This window comes from Haemorhous mexicanus, chromosome 8 (assembly GCF_027477595.1).
Source record: "Haemorhous mexicanus isolate bHaeMex1 chromosome 8, bHaeMex1.pri, whole genome shotgun sequence".
Lineage (NCBI taxonomy): Eukaryota > Metazoa > Chordata > Aves > Passeriformes > Fringillidae > Haemorhous > Haemorhous mexicanus.
The window spans coordinates 21,356,492-21,372,152 of record NC_082348.1 but is presented as its reverse complement, the minus strand read 5'-3'; the positions used below and the strand labels follow the sequence as shown (position 1 = coordinate 21,372,152).

General features: G+C 36.5%; 1 protein-coding gene across 5 annotated transcripts in view; it reads left to right on the top strand.

The window, feature by feature from the left end:
* The window catches only part of ATF2 (activating transcription factor 2), a 48,230-nt gene extending 32,791 nt beyond the window's left edge, over positions 1-15,439 (top strand). For 4 of the 5 annotated variants that reach the window (XM_059853160.1, XM_059853155.1, XM_059853157.1 and 1 more), the window contains 3 exons: positions 443-649; positions 6,190-6,295; positions 12,822-15,439. In XM_059853160.1, the coding sequence (XP_059709143.1) occupies positions 443-649; positions 6,190-6,295; positions 12,822-13,048 (540 nt within the window). In that variant the 3' untranslated portion in view covers positions 13,049-15,439. The remainder of the gene's footprint in view (positions 1-442; positions 650-6,189; positions 6,296-12,821) is intronic. The other variant, XM_059853158.1, reaches the window with a different exon arrangement.
* Positions 15,440-15,661: the final 222 nt, after the last annotated feature.

Genomic DNA, 15,661 nt, shown 5'->3' with positions numbered 1-15,661 from the left:
ATGTAATGTGGGTAGATTAAGGGAAATTGTTACTCAGTGGTGGGGAACACATGAATGAGTAGGAAATTGCTGTCTGGAGATCCCAGGATCAGGGAGTCTCAGCACTGCCAGCATTTGTCAAACAGCTTCTGTGTAGTGGGCATAAGCAATTGTGTCATTTTTCAGTTGTGACTAGGTGTGTGGGAAGAGTCTAAAATAGAAAATTCATTTCCTACTAAATGGAGCTTGAAAGCTATTTTGGATGCAATACGTTAATGTAAGATGATCAGGAGAGTAAGTATGGGTAAAAGTTTTAAAAATATCACTGTAGAGTTAAATGGGCACAGCTTTAAAAAAACCTAAGTGTGACTCTTGAATGTATTTAGAAATGCCCTAAATGCTTTTCTCAAGAGGTGCTGGCTGTTTATACCAGAGCTGTAGGTTAAGTCATGGCTGTTTTCAGGCATCACCAGCTCAGCCTACGCCACAGACACCAAATACAGGCGGTCGGCGAAGAAGAGCTGCCAATGAAGACCCTGATGAGAAAAGGAGAAAGTTCTTGGAGAGAAACAGGGCTGCTGCTTCCAGGTGCCGGCAGAAACGGAAAGTCTGGGTGCAGTCATTGGAGAAAAAAGCTGAGGACCTGAGCTCACTAAATGGCCAGTTACAGGTATACCTTTTATTTCAAGGAAAAATTAATACATTTTGTTTGTTCTGACACAGTGATCCATGATCAGTGGAGCTTAAAACTTTGCATGAAATCGGAAATATAGATGGTTTTGTAACTGGTGGCTCAGCTCAGGCTTAAAATTCTGAACTAGTTGCATTTAGCAGTAAAATTAGATGATAAGAGCATACTCATATTTCAAGATGTGTAAATGTAAGGATCATACCCTTCTATCCTTTGTTCCACTTGAAGTAACTTTCAGGCTATGATACTAAACTGAGATGACAAGATGTGTTGGAATAAACACTTATGAGCAAAGTAATAGTCTTATCTTGAACACATCTTGCTCTTAATTTGTACCATGGCCTGGGTTATTTGAGTAGGTTTTGAGCTTATTTCCTTTGGTTCTTTTCAACTTCACTTTTTTTCCTTTAAAGTGAATGTAATGCTCATGAAAGGTGCCAGGTTGATATCAGTGGATACCGAGGGCCTCTTTTGCCCAGAGGATGGGTACAGCAGTACACTGCAAATTTTTACCAGCAGCACCTAAATCCTATAGAGATGAAGTGTGCTGTAAGAGGGTAGGGCCAGTGTATGTTGCAGGTCATTTTTCCACCTCATCTGATCCCAGAAAGTCATCATGGAATGTGCTTTTTCCCCGCAGAACAATCCATGAGCCTTTTGTTTAAACTGCTATTAAATGTTAAAGCATACTTTCCTAATGTTTTCCAGCAGCACATAAAAAATAGGCAGAAATTGTTTTCAAAATAAAAAGTCTAAAAGCTTTGCTTTGAAAGTTGTTGAAAGGAAAAACTATGAAGCATTCATTTAGAAAAAGCGGTGAGACTTACTTTGATACCTTTAAGTGTCACTTGTTTTTCTTCATCAGAACTGTTCACTGAGTCAGATTCACAGATCATCATCTTCCTATGAAAACTCACCTGTCGTGCTGTTTGGTATAGAGAACATCACAATTTGATCAACAGGACAGTAGGGCATGTTGAGGTTATTTTTTATCATTTAATCAAAGATACAGTGTATCAGTCATCTTCATGTATGGTTCTTTAGAAATACTCAGCATCCCAGACCCTGAAATGTAAAAGATTCCTGCCTAAGCACACACCCTGAAATGGTTTCCTGTGTTCCAAGAATCATGACACTCTCCACAAGTATTAGTCAAATTTCTTGCAAATATGTATTCTTCTCATACCTGTTCACAGTCTTTAGACATACTCGTTTAATGCACAGTCCTCAATTAAGTCCATTAATTACATAATTATATGTAGCACTGTAGCTTAAATAATCAAAGAAGGAGAATGAAAAAAACCAGCCATAATTCAGTATTTAGTGAAAGTAATGTTTGATATCATGTGAACAGCCTTTCACATATATGTATACACACCAAGTTTTATAACAAAAAAACACGTAAGTACCATAAACAAAATGTTTCCAAGTGTTAATTCAGTATCAGTGAATTCAAGAAAGATTTTCTTACAGTCTACCGAAACCAAAACTGTTAACTGTAAAGAACAGAAAAACTTGAAAAGAAAATTGAATATCAGAAAAATAATTACCCTGTGCTTTATGTGAAAACATTAATCAATCCTGTATTTCCATAATAATAACTTGACACAGCTGATCAGCAGAGTGGGCAGTAATGACCCATGATTACTTACTTTATATTTAATAGAAAATTTAATAAGTTTGGAGTTTTGCCTTAATGCAGGTTGAGTAGTTCATTTAGTTTAATGTGTAAGTGGCCTGCTCAGCTGAAGTTACCAAGATGTCACAGTTCCAAGAGCAGGTTCATAGCAGAACACCTGCATTGCATTGCTGCATGTAACACTTCTGACTCTGTTCAGTGCTGCTGCTGGCTTTCTCATAATGCTTGTGTCAGAGGTTCCCATGTCAGTGGGAAGGGTTGTAGACTGCTCACTAACAGTACATAGCAATTTTGAAGAGGTTTCCTTAGTTGATGTCTTTATTTTTTTCTGTATATTAACTTCTATCAAGTTCTTCTTTTAAATGTTTGAAGGTAACTTCATTTTGTAGCAGTATTTTTCAAATATTTGCTTAAGGGAAAATTTCCATCTATTATATAGCTAGTAAAATATATAGGTTAGGTAGGCTGTCTTTATTATTGGCTCTGCTGTGTAAGTTTTTTCATGCTTCCAATATTTTGAAGGTTATTTACTGTTTTGATTCTTGACTTTTTTATTGATCTTAAATTTTATTCTTCACCTTGTGTGGCCTCTGTGCCTTGCACAATCCTGCAGGGTATAAGAAGGTACTGACAATGCTCACAATGGCTGCTGAGCCACATTGCAGGATCAGATCCAAAGTGCATTATACGTTCTGTATTTGGTCCCTGTTGCTTTAATGATCTCAGAGGGTGAAGCTTTAGAGGAATGGCCTGTCTTCCTCATGAGGTCCCAGTGGGTTTTCAGTGAGCAGCAATTGAGTGATGGTTTGTACTGATGCTGCAGAAGCTGTTTAGGAAGGCTAAATTATGAAAGCATGCCCATAAGTGTAGATCCTTTCCCATAGAGGAAGTTGCCCAAAAAGGAAACAGGAAGAATGCTCTATCCCCCAGAGGTCACATTTACCTGCCTCTGATGATACTTTGGGTAATAACATATCACAAGTGTTGTCCCACACCGTGCTGAGTAAGGGCTAATGTGGTCCCATTGTGCCACTATTACATCTGCATTTTGGATGCGGGAAGGAATAGGCAGGTACAGAAGAATGTGTCATACGCTGTGTCCTCCCTTCATAAGAATGCAGAAGGGAAGGCATCTTTTGAAGGATGGGTGTAGGTACAAGTCAATATGCTTTCCTCCAGAAACCTGCTTTCTCATGCTAGCACATTTTAAAATGCAGGAACATACAAATTCTTCTCAGCAGCATGTGAGCTATATTATATATGTCTTTAAAGAATTGTTGATGCCTGCACTTGGTTCTATCTCACTGATGAGGAGAGCCTTTCCAGTGTGAAAATCTGAAATAATCTTTGTTCATGCCACCTGTTAAAAGTGTTTATTTCATGTGTTTCTTGGTAGCCTGTTTTCAGCATGTTAACCACATATGAAATGACCACCACATATTTGCATGTTTTGAATGAGATGGAAGGACTTGCTGTTGTCACAAGCAAGATAGTTAACTGCAATATGTATAAGAATGGGTTCTAAACAACCCCCTTTACCAGTTAGAAGTGGTTCTTACTGGTAATATGTAAATAGCAACCATGGATTCCTTTCTGTGACATTCCCCATCCATGTGTCCAGCAGACAGAACTCTGTTCTAGTGTTGTGTGCATTGTATGTGGAACTGTTGGCACCAGTGTTGTTGTTATGGAATATACAGCTATCATTGTTCTAGAAATTACCTCAGTTTCTTTTATATAGGAATGCTGATCCATGTTTTTCAAGTTTGCTTTAATGTAAGATAATGTATTTGCTTTTTGTATTTATGCTAGCAGCAGCCTTAATATTTTTAATACAGCTGACATTGAGCTATAAACTGTATTATAAAATTTTTTCATAAACATATAATTTTACTTCCACAGATGAACAGCAACTTCATACTTACATGTGCTGCTTGTATATAAAATTCTTCCTTAAAATGTGGGAGACATAAGAGAGAATTTCTGCAAACCTTTTCCTGATTGCCAGAGTTCCTTTGAACTAACAGAACTGTATTTCACAGTCTTGGACACTGTTGCTTCTGTGGGTTATCAGGTGTCTCAAACCTACATCAATGTGGTTTTTTCCCCCCAGCCTGTGTCAGTTCTGTGCAGCTGCCTGCGTGGTATCAAGATTTGTGGCTCCTCAGTAAATAACATGGTGAACTAAGGGCAGACAGAGCTGGAGGCAGTAGTCCAGTGCTTTCTTAACAGCCTAAGGTTTCAGGACGTGTAATGCCACCTGGTAGAGAATTTGTAGGCTTTTGGTTAGGTTTCTATCATTGCAAACCTTTTTGTTTGCAGTCACATTTTTCTTTCATTACAAATGTCTGTGAAGTCAGATTTTTGGCATCTTCCAGCTTTTGCTTTTAATAAAAAGTTTCTAAAGGGTATTCTACACATAAAAGGACTGAATAGAAAAGGAGACCTTAAGAGGATTTTGCAGGTATAAAGGCTTGACATTTGTTGTCTTCTAAATGGAGAGAGAGGGAACACAAAAAATGAGCTTTTCTTTGAACAGTTTGATATTTTAGTTACTTAGTGTAATTAAACCTAATAAGTTTTCTTCTGGAAAAATTGTTTTCTTTTAGAATGCTTAAACTTGTAATTCATCTCATCTCTGGCTGCATTGCCTTATTTTTTGCTTGCAAGTAAATAGGTTGACTTTCTTGTTGTTGATTTTGCAGATAATTTTAGACGCGATCTAGTTTTCTTCTGTTGTTTTTTTTTCTTTAACTTGCTTCTAAATGCAGAAACATAAGCATTTACTAAATAATTGTCATGTGTGTGGTATATTACGATATTATGCAAAGGTTCTTATACTTGAAGTATCTTCAAGTGTTAATAGAAAAGATTTATATTCAAAATAAAATAACCCATGAAAAACACATATTGTGTCCAGATACGGGGATCACAAAGCATTACAGATAATTTGATTCATAAATATTTTTCTACTCTACAAAGTAAAAATGGGTCTATCAAAATGCCCCACCATTCTTAATTTAGATTGTCACATGCAATGCACTTAGGTAGCACTCATCTCTAGTCACCAAGCTGCTTTCCAGGGAAGGTAAGGATTGCAACTCTCCAGTTTACAAATGGGCAAGTTGAAGCACAAAGCAGTGAAATGACCTTGCTCAAGGTCACCCAGTAGTGGAAAGGCAGAGTCTGGAAATGAATGCAGGCACTGGATTGTGCAGGTGCTGTCTCTTAGATTGCACTGTGCTTTAGCGACACGAGCTGACGTCTCCGGATTTTGTCATTATTATCAATGATTGCTTCAGAGGCCATGTTTATGTATGGCTGCCAAAATAAAAATCAGTCTGGAGATCAACCAATATTTGCTAAATTATTTTCCACTACATGAGATTTTCTTTTTTGAAGTCCAAGTATAAATAGTCACTAAAAACTTATTCTGCATTGGCTTTTTGGATTTTCTTTTCTATTTTTCCCTTTTTTTAATGTTGGCCGTGACATTTGTTAAAATGTGTGGAGCTAAATGTAGGTTTACTCTGATTAGAATTCATCACAAAACCTTCCAGAAGAGTCTCACAGTAGCTGGATCATGTGAATGAGACTATATGTAGACTCTGCATCTGCAAACTGAAAACATACGTTATATTTTTTTTAAAAATCCAAGCATTTTCCAGTAAGTGTAATAAAGCTAGCTAAGTTTCAGCTAATACTTGCATTTTCTAAGATAAAATAAATATATATATATTTGCAGTATGTACCAAATTGAAGCTGCTTGTGTTTCAGCTAACCCTTAATGAACAACTGAAAATCCTATAAAACTTAATGCTTACCTTCAAAATGTGTGTAGTTTGAGCCTGGTAAAGTACATAACTTTCTTCTCCTTTAGAATGAAGTCACCCTGCTGAGAAATGAAGTGGCACAGCTGAAACAGCTTCTTCTGGCTCATAAAGATTGCCCTGTAACTGCCATGCAGAAGAAATCTGGCTATCATAGTGAGTAATGTTCCATTACCTATAGCCTGAGGCTGCATCAATGAAATACTGCCAAAACGAACCGAATGAGCATTAAAATTGAGAAGTGCAGTTCTAATATTACATATATTACATTGAAGATCTTTTTTTTTATAATCTTGAAGTTATTGGAAGACAGGAAATATTACGTGATATATTTTTAAATATATGTTTAAGTTAAAGTTGAATTGTTGCATAACATGGAAAGGTTTATGTTGGTTTAATGAATGCATATGATAATTATCATTTAAGGACTATCAGTTACTACACCTGCTTTGAAAAATATAATTAAAGCATTAAGAGCACACGATAAACCATTTTTTATACTTTATCATAGCCTAATACAGTGAAAGGTCCTTGTGGGTGTTTTTCCTTCATTGTAATGAGATTTCAGTGGAGGTACTATAACAGCTGTCCTCATTTACCATAACATCCAGGATCAGTCGAGCCATTAAAATAATCAGATGCAGGTTCATGGCTCCTACTGTACAATGTCTTCTAGTTTGTTTTGATATCCACATTAAATGACTTCTTTTCTATAGAGAGGGTATTTTTGAAGACAGTTCTAGTATTGAGGAGAATACTGACACTGTCAATACAAATATTTTCTAATCCATATTTTTATTTTTAATTGTTCTATTTATTTTTCATCCTTCCAGCATTTTAAAGGTTAATTATGCTTTCCTGACTTGTAGCTTCCTTTTTGGCTGTGATACACAGTGCCAGAACCAGCTGCTGCTGCTGTAGAATAAATGGCCAATTTTGTCCATTGTACACAAATTTGTTACAAATAACTGAGCTGGGAATGCATTAGGCAACATTCATAATATATAACCCACAGCTTTCGTTTTTATGATTTAGTGATATTTCAAGATATTTGTAAATGTGAAGATTGTTTCTGCCATATGTAGCCACTTCATTTTAATTTGCCAGTGTCAGTAATTCAGGAGAATAAAGGAACATTTTGTACTGCATGCAAACAGATCCTCAGGTGCTTGCGATAAAACTTAATAGCCACCATCTTTACTTGTAGTCATTGTAAGCAATTTCATCAGATTGGGCAATATTTTTTAATTTAAAAGATTCAGGAGATTTAGCAACTCTGTATTGCCATATATATTTAGAATACTGATTTTGTCAGTTTTGAGCTTATAAATCTTGGTCCTTTGATCTCCAGTCATTTTGACAAGACAGAAAATAGCATCTTGGAGTAAATTGGAACAGTATAGAAATACGTTTGGGATTTATATTAACAATGATTGCTGCAGGGATGAGGCCATTATGGCTCCCATCTGACAGAACAACATAATTTCATAGAGAAGCTACTGGGGGGATGGCATTATGCATGCAGGGTTTTTAACAAAAAAAAAAAAAACACAAAAGACAAGCCATAGGTTTCTTAAATTTTGATGTTTTGAGGATTCATGTTCCTGATTTGGGATGTAAAATATTTCATCGTAAGTCATAAACTGTCAAAGTGATTCCATGCCAAGGATTTCTTTGTTAAAGGATAGTGAATGGCCTGTCTAGTAGTTCTTGTTTCCAGCCCTTAGTAAAGGACTATGCTTCTGATTCACTAAAGAATACAAAATGAATCAGACCTAAAATCCTCATCAGTGGCAAAAGCCTACATTTTAGAGGAAAACAGTATTGAGAAAGGAAATTAGAAGCATAGCTCAGTTTCTTCAAAAGTCTGTTGAAAGTAAAAGCTTAACATGAATGATAGTTGTAATGCCATCCCTCTGAAAGGATTTTGTCACATTATCTCTGCATGAATATTGTTAGGAAAGTATGTTGGCTAAGTGACATACCCACAGTACAGTTTATGAGAGAAAAAAATTATTTCAGTCAATGTGTTCATGAAAATGGTGTTCCTGTGAAGTGTATTTAAATAAACATATTACATTCATCAAATAATCAAAGTTGAATTGCTTCAGAAATGTAGTGAGTGGTTTAACAGTCTTGTCTCTGGAAGAAATTGAAGACCCCAGCTTAAAGAGCTCCTGCAGTGCTGAATATTGTGCACTGCATAGAACACATTTTAACAGCCAAGTCCACAGTTTGATGGCTTTTCATGCATTATGCCCTTAAATAGGAACAAATAATCTCTCACTTGGCCTTTACTTTTACATATCTTTTAAGATCTTTTGCATCTCCCAGACACGTTTTTTTCTCAGGCCAAGTGAAAAGCACAACCGTGCATGTAGCCCTTTCTCCTAAAATTGTTTTCATCATCAATAATTTTCCTTATTTTAAAGTCTTGTGCCTGCTTCAAAAGAGGGTGTCATCAGGACAGAGAAACTAGAAAAATGGATATTTTACTTTGAGTCAGCCAGCTTAAACTTTTTTATTTTCCAGACAAGGATGCTTTTGGTTCTGACTGCATCTTCAGCTATGGATTGAGAAAGTGCTCTGTATATAAGACATCTAGATGCTGTTAATTTATTGTTCATGTTATCTTCTATACTAGATAGTTTCTAAAAGTCTCCTACAACACTCCCCGTATTTTGTTGGAATTTTTCTGGGCTTGTAATAGGACAAAGGTAAAAACTAGTGAGAAGAAAATGTGTTGTGGTATTCAGAGTTTTCTTTTTTAAAGGGAGAAAGAGTATTTTAGGTATTTTTTCATATTTTTCACAAGGACATCTTAATGTTCAAGAACATTTGTTCAAAACAATATAAAAGATAGAGGCTGCAGTGTAGGGGGCGTTGAAAGGGGTGGTTTGTGTTCTTTTGGTAGCTAGTTTTAAAAAAAAAGATAGAAGGTGACTAACCAGTTTCAGATCTTGAATGATTTCAGCCTCTCAAACCACTGTGTTCCTGCAGCTTGTTCTGGACAGGTAATGCTGCTTCAGTGCCTGCAGGGGATATTCACAAAGGACAACTCCCTGGAAAAAAGCATTTCTAGGCTTAGGTCCCTCTGTAGTCCCTGAAAGGCTTGATGAGAATTGCCATGAGACTTCTTCCTTGTTAGTGATTATCAGGGGAGTGAAAGGAATTCAGGATCATGTCAGTGCTTGTGTACTCACTTCTGTTTTGGTGCAGGTGGGTTTTTTCTTCTGAAGACTGAAATGCCTCCCTCTTTGTTTGCTTACCTTACTGAAAGCTATTGGTAAGCAATGCTTACTGTGGTGCTAACACAGTTGGTAAGAAGCAAATAGCAGCAATGTTTGGCTACTTCAAAAGGGTACTTTTTAGTATATCCTCAAAAGTCTGTTCCTGTTTTGGTGCTCTTTAAATCTTTCTTATAGCCCAGTCTAGCCCACATTGTGTTCCATATCCATAGTGGCTTTCTCCTCATGACACAGCCTGTCTAGGAGCTATGTAGCCTTCAGGAAAGTTCATGTGATGTAGCTTTGTAAACTGTCAGCCTTCTAATATACAGCAAACATTATTTCTATGAATTAATTTCTGATTTGGAGTGTGCATTTTCCTTGATTTGAGGCAAAGCTGGGAAAGCCATTAATAAACTAAGAACTAAAATACTTTTGTTTTTTTTAATTGTTAGCTACAGTATGATTCTGTTATCAGTTGCACTCTTGAAGTCACAGTCCTGTGCCTGGCAATTCTTAGAAAAGAAAATAAGAATCTGTCAGAATTTAAGTATGACTTTTCTGTCTTCTTCTAAAAGCCTTTGTTCTTCATTGCCAGTCTTCAGGCTTAAGAAAATAAGCCACCTCTGTAATAGGATGACTTTTAAATACCTTCTATATTCGTTGAGTAGATTTTCTTGTTTGGTTTTAATTCTTCAAATTGAGTTTTTTTTCCAGTTTTTTGGCCATTGTTCTTATAAAGTTAGGGGTATGCAAGAAAGGACATTGAAAAAAATTCAAATAGCAATTCTTTAGGGTGTCACCTCATTTCCAAGTATTGGTTTGTAGTTATTGCAAGGATTTATGCTTCCAGTCCAGTTTATTACCATAAATTCGTGTTAGCTCTATATAATCACCTGTCAGCTGTAGGCTCCCCCTCTCTGCCCCCTGGCATCTGAAAATACCTGAATTATATACTTTTGTGTCTTCAGCACAGCGTGTTTGTTTATCTGCTCTCTGATATGAACACTGCTCTTGTACACTGGTGGTCATCTCTGAACTCATAACTGTTTCTTGCATTGCTTGTAGGATCTTCCAGAGCCCATCAGAGTCAGAAAACCAGGCCTGTCTCATATTCTATACCACTGTGATATTATTACAGACATTTCTTTTGAGTTCAGAAATATGTGTTAAGGAAGACAGAACAGTGGAAGACCTTCCTTTTCTGGCTGATAGTGGAGTACTTCAACTTCTTCTTTGGCTCGTAGCATTTAAAACTAACCATTTTTATTGAGAATGAGGAGGTTTTGGACAGCCCAGACATTGGGAATCAGCAAAAGAAGCTGATAGGAAGATTGAGATTCATAGGAGAATAGCAGCAGTTCTGAAGAGGAGGAGCAGGTGTTACAGCAGAGAGACTGTATTTGATACATGGCATCCCACCTGCTGCCATTTCGTTCTGTCTGAGGAAAAATTATGCTACTCTCATAATTAGTAATGGAGTATTTTTCAGGAAGTGGCATTAGGGTTTCTATTTTTAACAAAGTTTGCATGTGCTCCTTCTTGCTTGTTTTTACATGAGATCTTGTAGGTCTTGCTAGAGGTATGTTAAAGATTATATCCTGTTGAATGCTTCTAACTAAATTGACACTTGTTCATATTCTTTCTGTTCTTGAATGGGCAAACTCTCCTAAGGGTCACAAATGCCTTCTGGAAATACCTTCATTTTCTTTTTGTATACAGTTATCATGAAACCTTTGGATATGCAGTACTTGCCAGCTGATCTAGTTCAGTGTCACCAGTATCTCTCTTTTTTAATGTTTGAATGGTCTGTTTTTTAAAAAGTGCAGGATCTGTATAACAGTTGGCCTTGAGGATAAGAGCATTCTAACTTCCAAGCTATTTTGTCCATACTCTTTTAGTGAAATTGCAGGAGAGATTGCCACCTTGCTCCTGTAGGCAGTATTTCTTAGAAAAAAATTTAGCAGTTTCTTTGCCTACCCATCCTTTTTGACCTTACCATTCTTTTCTAGAAGCAGTCAATAATAGAACAGTTTTGAAGAGGAGTTTGTTCTTAGTATGCATAGGGCTGCTCAAAGATCTTTATATTGGGGTCTTGACTTGCTAAGTTAGTAAATTTTCTTACCCATAGCAAGCATGTCATATAAACCACAGTAAAACATAAGCTTTATTTCACTATTGGTTTTTCACACTTAATGTTCCTTTTAGTTGCTGCTGTTAGCCTGGCTTTTTGTGGAAATGAGGACATGATACCACTGCATTGCTTGTCTCCCCATGTTAGTGTCATCCTTTCCCATTGTTTCTCTGAGACACTTCTGACTTTGTAGGCCAATCTCAGGCAAATCTGAAAGGGATTGCAAAGACAGGACTAGAGAAGATCAAGCTTTGTTCCATTGCTTTGTCCCAAGCAATAGTTCGTGCCTGCTTCTGGCAGTGTTTGTATCACAGTAGTCAGCAATAGTTCAGAAGGGACTTCCAGTATTCCCCCTGGGTACTGGTTTTGGTCTGTTTATAAAACTGGTGTAAAAAGCACTTGCAAACATTAAGTAGCAGAAGTTATACAAAAAAGTTATAATGAAATTCAACATTAGTATTTCTATTTTTAAGTGAAAAACAGTAGGATAATTTTGTGTTCTTGGTTTTTTGGTTTTGAACTCAAACTTTTAGTTTGGCAGTGTTTGCATAATGCCTTGGCTAACTTCTGCAGCTCTGGAAAAAAGGGTGATTTTAGCATGACTAGAATGTCTGTGCAAGAGGGACGTTTTAAGTCATGATGATTTTGGAAGTTTTAGTTTTGCACAGTGATAATTTTTTAACCTGCTTACCGTCTGCCATGGGAAAAAATTATGTAATTCTGTGGCTAATTCACTTTGGTTATGTGGAGAACACCTGAAATACTCCAAAAATATTTTTTAAACCAGTTTAAACAATTTTTAATCCTATCAAGGGGCCTTTGTAAAGTTACGGAACTTCTTCTGTTAAAAGAATGGGGGCTGAAAACTTGTGTAAGCATTGTCTGGTAAATGGTGTAAGTAATATTTTTTCAGATGTCTTACTCATGATGGCAAATATTTATTACTGAATGTAGAATTACTCTTGTTTGATTACCAAGCAGACACAATAAATAGCATTTTGTAGTCTGTGAATAATGCTTACTGATGTGAACCTTCATCATTAGAATTAGGCATAATACCCACTGGCTGATTTACTAGGCAGGAAATTTTAATCATGGCCTTGAAGATGTGAAAATACTCTGGTTTCCTGAATAGCCCATACTGCAGTCTGGTTTTTCTGCTTCGAAAGTAGTATTTTCTTTTTAAAACAATGGAAATAAGCTTGTTTTGCAATTTGTACTGCATTACCGCATGAGTGTTAGTTATTTCGGGGGTGCTTGCTGTGACTGGGAGGAGGTGTTGTGCCTTCCGGGCCAGAATAAAGGAGTTGTTGTCGTTCAGCTGCAGATAAAGATGACAGCTCGGAGGACATCTCGGTGCCCAGCAGCCCGCACACGGAAGCGATCCAGCACAGCTCCGTCAGCACTTCCAACGGCGTCAGCTCCACGTCCAAGGCGGAGGCGGTGGCCACCTCGGTGCTCACGCAGATGGCGGACCAGAGCACGGAGCCCGTGCTGTCCCAGATCGTCCTGGCGCCTCCCTCCCAGGCCCAGCCGTCGGGAAGTTGATTAAAAACTTGCGTTGCATCAGTTCCTTAGATACACATCTGTGACTTTAAAGGGAAACCAACAACAGACCAGTCTCCATCTAGGAGAAATTGTAGCTCAAAATTACTCATTTTGAAAAATCCAACTTAAATTTGGCTTTAACGATTGGCAGGTGGAAATAAGACAGAACACCAGTTCTAGTCTCTTTGCGAAAGACTTTTTTTTTTAAGTATTAGTTTTACTAGTTATTTTTTGTGCTTAATGTGTAAAGTGTGTGTACAGTACAATGTGGTTTATTTCATTTTTAATTTGGTATTATTTTAACAAACATTGGGGTGAATTACTGAAGGTCATCCCCAAGACTGTGATAGGAATATTATGTGACATTTTTATACCAAAGTTCTGCATAGTCCCTATTGACTTTGTAAAGTTAGCAAGGTCATAAAGCACTAGGCAAGAGAAAGACAGTAACAGTAAATTTGCTTTTAGTCTTTTTGCCTTTTTGTTGTTTTGCACATTATGAGAGGAAGAATATTGGAAGAAAAACATTTGGGTTTTTTATGTATAGCATTTTGGTTGGCTTTTAACTGTTGGGGTCTTTAATTTGTTTAATAGGGCCAGTACAGTATACAAGATACAGTACTTATGCACATACCAATCCTAGATGAGGATCATTACTAAATAGATTTGATTTTTTTTTTTTTTCAATTGATGTCAGGTGGGGTTTTTTCCCCACTCCAACACTTGATTCTGGTGGGAGGAGAGCTTTAATTCTCCAGTCAGAATAGATATCTATAACCACCCCTTGTTGCTAGGCTGAAACCAGTAAGCATATTGTAAAATACAGGGTTATCAAATATGGAATACTTGTTATTCCAAAGTAGGTTGATATTTTGTGGATTTTTGAGTCGCAGACTAAGGAGTTTACTCATGGTTTTGGATGCCAGAAAAGCCTAAAATCCTTCTTCAGACAACTCGACTTTTTTTTGTCATTGTCTTGTATTTGCAAGCTAACTTGTACTTAATTCTTGTGTAAGCACTGTCATCTTTTAGTAGCAAAAATTTTGATACCTTTCTTGTGGAAAAAAAAAATCAGTATCTACCGTATCTTGGAAACAATGTAATTATAATGTGGTGTGTGTGGTGTGTGTGTGAGAATGGTTCAGTAGTTAATGCCAGCAGTCTTTTGCTTGAATGTTTAAAGATGCCTTCAATGTGATGCTGGCTGATAGGTGATTGCAGTTTTAAAATGTTATTTACTGTGCGAACTTGGATAACTAACATTCCATGATGTAGTTTGTTTCTGATGAGATGATTGTAGGTACACTTTTTCTCATTATCCAATCATCTGTAGGATACTGAGTTTTTTAAATGTGCCATTATCTATTTTGATTCTGTACTCATGTTCAAAATACAGTACAATATTTTACAATAGATTAAGTTGTTTTAAAAAAAGTAGATGTGTGCTTTCAGGTCGGAAAACTTTGTATAATAGCAAAAACAGATGCATAGTAGCAACTGGCAGTAAAGCAGGATTCCATTATGTATATAACAAAGATTTAATGCATTTATAATGGGTTGTGTAGTTCATTTGCTCTTCCTTCTCCACACTATACCATGCATTTTTTAAGTGTCAGTGCCATCAGATTTCTATTTGGTTCAGTTTTAAATCTAAAAATGTAATTGATTCACAGGAAAATATAATTTCTGCAATATATATACAACCATACTGTAATGAAAACTGGACAAAGAAGTATTTAAGTCATATATGTATCATTGCAGGGCTTTAAGCATGAAAATATTAGGGAATTTAAATATTTTGTATTTTAAAACTAAGAAAGTTGTGTTGATAACCTCATGTGTTTAAAAGTCTTACTTTCCCAATTTCAAGATCAAAAGCTGTAACAGTTACTGAACGTTTCCAGGATGCTTAAATACAATGGACCTCTTGCGAGAAAGAAATGAATTGCAAAGGCACAAAATGTGAATTCTGCAAGAAAGCTCTCCAGTCACTTTTCATTGTAGGTTTGGTGGACTAGATGCGGCCTCATTGATCATACTATAATTTGCCCTCCTAAACACAAAGGCTTTTAAATCATATCGTGGAGTTTTTTTATAACAAAACTGTTGCGCTTGTAAAATAAGTCTACATAAGTGTATAGGAGATGTGTAAACAGTTAATGAATTTACCAGTGGGGCTGGAAAAAGAACCATTAAAATCTGTGTTCAGCAAATAGAGAAAAGGTATTAGCCGTACTACCATGGATTCCGTTTTGAGACGTTGTCACACTACTTCTGTACTTAGCATTTTGGGTCTTTACATTTGACATGTTTCACAAACTGTACTGTTTTCTTTTATGTGCAGTTTGCATGAGTAAATCATCAAAGAGAATAAAATCTATCTTTAAGTTATGTTCCTATTTTAATGAAATTATAATTGTTCTAAAAGGCCGCACTGTCTTCAGACTTGTTTCTTCATCCTTGCAATTATCAGCGTTTTTCTGGAAGTCATTACTGTAGTGTCAAAGTAATGTTATGTAAATGAGAACACGTATGTTTCTTGAGAAAATAAGGTAAATACCAAGCTGAGCTCCAGCAGCTGCTGAGGAACAAGCATTGTATCGTTAGTTCCAG